Source organism: Delphinus delphis, chromosome 2 (genome assembly GCF_949987515.2).
Source record: "Delphinus delphis chromosome 2, mDelDel1.2, whole genome shotgun sequence".
Classification (NCBI taxonomy): Eukaryota; Metazoa; Chordata; class Mammalia; order Artiodactyla; family Delphinidae; genus Delphinus; species Delphinus delphis.
In genome coordinates, this window is record NC_082684.1 from 153,167,212 (window position 1) to 153,173,211 (window position 6,000).

Consider the following 6,000-nt stretch of genomic DNA (forward strand, 5'->3'; position numbering starts at 1 on the left):
CCTTTTGTGTAGTAGGTGGATTCATCACAGTTCAAGTCCTTAAATTATGACTTTTGAAGGCTTGGAAGACTTGAGTGGCTATAGGTTGAAGGGCAAACAAAAAAGGGAAAGAGTGAAATACATTCTATACTTGTAGAACTCAAAAGGAAATCTGCCCCCTCCCCTCTCCATTACTGACGCTGCCTTGCTTCAGGGTTTCATCACCACTTACTGGAACTATTGCAAAAGCCTCCAACTTAGCTTCCTGCCTCCAGACCCTCTTGACTACAGTTTGTTATTCACACTCTTGATAAGAGTAACCCCTTCCACCATGCAACTCCAATAATATCCCCCCACCAGAGCCCTTAATTAGGTCCCTTCCGCACAGAAGAAAAGTAAGTCTTTCCAAGTGGAAACATTCAGGCAACATCAATCATGTGTAACGAGTAACATGGATATGACTCCAAGAGTATATACTAGGGGATTTTATACATGAATTTACTTAGTTACGTACTATTTGGTAAAATCAATTTGGCAGAAGTGATTTAGCTGAATACAAGTTAGTTGAAGTGATGATTTGATTGAAAAAGAATATCCTCAAACATTTCTGCCATTTAAAAAAGACTTTGAGGGCTTTCCCCTTGCCTTTTTTGTTCTTTATAGCTAATTTTCATCCAGTTATTCCTACTCTGTGCTTTTTAGAATATCAGACATTTTGAAACAACCTAAATATCCAACCATTGGAAGGTAACAGAAGCCTACAAATAGCTCTAACAATAAGGAATTGTTTAAACAAGTTGTAAAGGATTATAAATGTATGTATATAATGCACAAATGTTATATGCAGTGACTTTATAGAACCTGATTTTGAGCAATTTGCAACATTTATAAAGCCACAAAAACATTGGCAAACAAGATCGGCTATAATTAATTAAAGATGAATTAGAAAAAAATTCCAAAATTCTAGATCTTTTTTGCATTATTTCTTTTGTAGTTTTATTTATTTCCTTTCATTACAAAAGCAATTCAAATTACGACAGAAAAATAAGAAAAGGCGGACAACTACACACACACAGACACATACACACAGACATAACCTATAATTTTTCTACTCAATGACAACTACTAGATCTTCTAGTAAAAACGGAATCATATGATGCATATATTTGAAAGCAACCCTATTTTATTTATGCAATCCTCCACTGTTGGACATTTAGGTTGATTTCAACAAATCCCATATTTTGTACGTTTAAGTTTTTATCACTTTTTTTGCTATCAGTAGCAGCACAAAGCAATAATGAGATAAAAATGACTTGGAAAAAAAAAAGGTTTTAGCAAAACTTCCCAGATTCTGAAAAATGGTTTAAAAAATGTTTAAAGACGTAAGTTTTACAACCACCCCCAAGCACTACACTAGCACCCTGCACAACAAAACCCAAACTGATGAGCAGGGATATTCATCTTCAAACAAATAATTGCCCTTTCCAGCTGCTTTGGGCAAATCACCTGCAGCCTTTCAGGTTACGAGGATCTTTAAGAAGCAAATGACCTCCTAGCCGAGATGATGGGTTTCAACTTGCTGTGTCTGTTAGCGCTGAAAACTAACAGGAACAGATCTGAGACTATTATTTACCCAGCTAGTTGTAAGGAATGAGCTGCCCTGTATAATTCCTGACCAGGATCATACTGCCAAGTAGCAAATCTAATCATCCGTATCCACTTCTAAGCTCACTTAAAAACATCAGGCACCCTCTGTTCTGTTAGCTTTTTGTCCATCTTTACACCAATACCACACTGTCCTGATTACTGTAACCTTCTAACTCTCAATATCAGAAGTGTTGATCCTCCAACTCAGTTGTGTTTCAAAGTTGTTTTGGCTATACTAGGTCTTTTGCATCTCCGTGTGGATTTTGGAACCAGTTTGTCAATTTCTATAAGAAAGCCTGCTGGGATTTTGATTTGGGGAGGATTGACAGCTTAACAATATTGATCTGTCCAATGCATGAACATGATATACCTCCGTTTATTTAGATCTCCTTTAATTTCTCTCAGCAGCGGTTTGTGGTTTTCAGTGTACAGGTCTTCCTCATTTTTGTCAGATTTATCCCTACGTATTTCATACTTTTTGATGCTACTGCCAGTGATATTGCTTTTTAAAAAAATTTCAGTTTCCAATTGGTCAGTGCTAATGTCTAGTAATATAATTGATTTTCACGTACGGATGTTTTGTCTACAGCAGCCAGCACATGTATAAACAGCTCATGCTCAAAATAGGTGTGTAAGAGCAATTCAGCAGAGATATCTTTCCAACAAATGGTGCCAGAATGACTGGATATCCACATGCAATAAAACCCAAAACCAAACCAATACAAAACCTTCAAGCCATACTTCACATTATATGAAAACTTAATTCAAAATGAATCACAGACATCAATGTAAAACCTAAGCTATAAAACTTCTAGAAGTAAACACAGAAGAAAACCTTTGTAACCTTAACTTAAGCAAAGGTTTCTTAGATATGACACTGAAAGCACAGTATATAAAAGAAAAAATTAATAAGCTGAACTTCATCCAAATTAAAAATTTCTGGGTTTCCCTGGTGGTGCAGTGGTTAAGAATCCACCTGCCAATGCAGGGGACATGGGACATTCAATCCCTGGTCTGGGAAGATCCCACGTGCCACGAAGCAACGAAGCCTGTGCACCACAACTACTGAGCCTGTGCTCTAGAGCCCACGAGCCACAGCTACTGAGCCCACGTGCCACAACTACTGAAGCCCACGTGCCTAGAGCCTGTGCTCTGCAATGAGAAGCCACCGCAGTGAGAAGCCCGAGCACTGCAAGGAAGGGTAGAGCTCGTGAGCCACAGCTAAAGAAAACCCATGCACAGCAATGAAGACCCAATGCAGCCAAAATTAAATAAATAAATTTATATAAAAAAAATTTCTGCTCTTCGTTAGACGCTTATGAGAATGAAAAGACAAGCCACAGACTCTGAAAAAATATTTGCAAATCATATATCTGATAAAGGACTTGTATCCAGAATATAGAAAGAACTCTCAAAACTCAATTAAATAACTCATTTTTTTTAAAAGGGCAGAATATTTAACTAGACACTTTACCAAAAGAAAATATATTGATGGAAAATAAGCAAAGGAAGAGACGCTCGACATCATTCATTATTTGGAAAATGCAAATTAAAACTATGAGAGACCACTACACATCTATTAGAATGGAACGATTAAAAAGACAGACTGGCCACACACACACACACACACACACACACACACACACACACACACACACGGGTTTTTTTTGGTAACTGTGAGATGATGATGAATGTGTTAACTAATCTTATTGTAGTAATCATTTCACAATATGCACATATATCAAATCATCATGTCATACACCTTAAACTTACACAATATTATATACCAATTACATCTATCTCAATAAAGCTGTAAAAAAATTAAAAATTTTAAAAGTTAAACAACAAAAAAAGACTAGCCATACCAAGTGCTGACAAGGATGTGGAGGAAGTGGAACTCTCACCCACCGCTGGTGGGAGTGTAAATGAGTACAATTACTTTGGAAAATAATTTGGCTGTTTCTTTAAAAATTAAACATACACATGTCACGTGATCCAGCCATTCCATTCCTAGCCATTTTCTCTGCCCAAGAGAAACAAAAACCTCTGTCCACATAAAAACCTATATGTGAATGTTCATAACAGCTTGATATGTGATAGTCAAAAACTGGAGACAACCCCAAAAATGTCCACTATCAAGTGAATGGATTAAAAACCCCTGCAATATCCATGCAGTAGAACAGTGCTAGTAATAAAGAAGAATGGGCTGTTGATACAAGTTACAAGGCTGGAGAATTCTCTGAATAATTACTATGAGTGAAAGGAGCCAAACAAGAAAGAGTACAAACTGCATGATTCCGTTTATATAAAATTCTAGAAAATGCAACAAATCAATAGTGACAGAAAGCAGATCTTTGTTGCCTGGGGCACAGGGCTGGGAGGTCAGGATAAACGCAAAATGTAAGGAAGCTTTTGATAGTGATGGTCATGTTTACTCTCTTGACCGTGGTGATGGTTTCGTGACTATACATTTACCTCTGAACTTGTCAAATTGTGCCTTTAAATGTATACTGTTTATTATCTGTCAGTCGTACCCCCGAGAACTGTTTAAGAAAAACTAAGAAACACCGGGAGCCAAAAGATGGCAGCAATGCCTTTGTGGGGTCAGAGAGCTATGCTGGTTGATGAGCTTTAGAGAGCTTGCCTGCAGTGTCATCTGCATTTGTAAGCAGACGGCTCATCTTTGCGGGATTCTGACTAAAGCTGAATTTCACTTTCACATTGTCCAGTCGAGTTGCCCCAGTGCTCTGGCTGTGCCCCACATCTCCCCAGGGGTCGTGTGGGACACTGGCTAGCCAACTGACTCCATCACCAACATAACTCAGATTCTCAGAAGTTGGGGGAAATGCAAACATAGTCTCAGGAAAATTAAACTTTAGGAAAGCCTTCAGCGCTATGGGTTCACAGCAGGCCAGCCAGCCACAACTGTGGATGGACGCCTCTGATGGAGTAATGGGTAGACTGGCCCGACTGGAGGTAAGTTATTAGGAGTGTTGCCTTAAACATACACACATACACACACACACAGATCATGGGATTACTATCTCCTGGAGAGTCCATGGTTGGTCTTTGGGGTCCCAAACCCCAAAATTATATGGAAGTTTTGGAAGTATGTGCATTCAAGTATTTTTCAGAGGAGAGAGTTCGTAGCTTTCATCAGACCCTCAAAGAGCTCCGTGACTGTAACAAGATTAAGGCGCGCCAACGTGGATAAAGCCAGACCCATCTCTCCTTTCTCCTCCCTCTTGTCTAGCTCTCGGGACGAAAATCTACAACCTATAGGACACTCGTTCGAGTCTAACCGGGAAATGACATCTGTGCGACCTAAAGTTCTTCCCGAACACACCCAGCCATCCTCAACTTCGTTCTTCCCCGTTTGCCTGGGACCGCGTACTCCGGGGCGCGCCCCCCACCCCGCGCACTCTCTCGGTTTCCTAGTGCGGAAGAATTTGGAGCTGTTGCCAGGTCCCCCAGGTGTGCAACCTGCCCGACACGTTTTCACTCCTCCGGGACGCACGCAGTCCGTACCCCGTCCTACCACCCCCCCCCCCATATAACCTGCTTTGATCGGAGGGTAGAGACCAATCGTTTTCCCCGGACGGCCCCATCCCCCGGGGGGACTGCCGGCGGATGAACGCGCGCACAGCTTTCCTCGCGGGGCTGATGCGTTTCTCGAAATCGCTGTAAAACTCTCAACTCCGAGCCCGCATTGCAAACCCCGGCTTCTTCCCTTTGCCTCGGAAATTGGGGAAAACGTAGAATGAAAATCCCGACCACTCGCTCCCTGCCTTGAGAGTCCAGGCGAGCCGGGGCGCGGGGCCCTGAGCCGACGGTCCCCGCGTCCCTCCACGTGTCCCCGGCGCGCGGGCGCACACCCTTGTGCTGGGGGCCGACCCCAGCCCGGCTTCCCGCTCCCCGCGCGCTCCCTACCCGGCGTCGCCGGCGGTCCGAGCAGCAGCAGCAGCAGCAGCGCGGGGAGGGCGCCGACTCCGCAGCCCCGGAGCCGCCTCGACATGGCCCGACCTCGGCCGCGCCCCCGCCGGCCTCCTCCCGGGCTCGCCGCGGACGCGACGCCCCGCCGCTCGCGCGCTCAGATGTCCACTGCCCGGGAGCAAGCGGCGGGCGCAGCTCCGAGACCGGCCGCCCCGCGAGCCGCATTCGCTTTCGCTTTTGCTTTAGCCCCCGAGGGCTGGAGAGGTGAGAAGCGGTGACAGACCCGTGACTCAGCATCCCCACCCCCTCCCCTGGAAAAAGACCCTATGACCTCCGCGCCGCCGCCCGGTCCCCGCAACGCCACCGGCAGCGCGGGACGGGGACCCGGACTGTGCCCTGAGGAGGCCCGGGGTCCTCCCCGGCTTTGCCCTTCTCGCCCCT

At 44.1% G+C, this 6,000-nt stretch overlaps 1 protein-coding gene across 1 annotated transcript in view; it reads right to left on the bottom strand.

Annotated features, from left to right (window-relative positions):
* Positions 1-5,692, bottom strand: part of IL15RA (interleukin 15 receptor subunit alpha) — a 28,872-nt gene extending 23,180 nt beyond the window's left edge. Inside the window, exon 1 of the mRNA XM_060003755.1 lies at positions 5,557-5,692. Coding sequence (XP_059859738.1) covers positions 5,557-5,641 — 85 coding nt within the window. The 5' untranslated portion in view covers positions 5,642-5,692. The remainder of the gene's footprint in view (positions 1-5,556) is intronic.
* Positions 5,693-6,000: the final 308 nt, after the last annotated feature.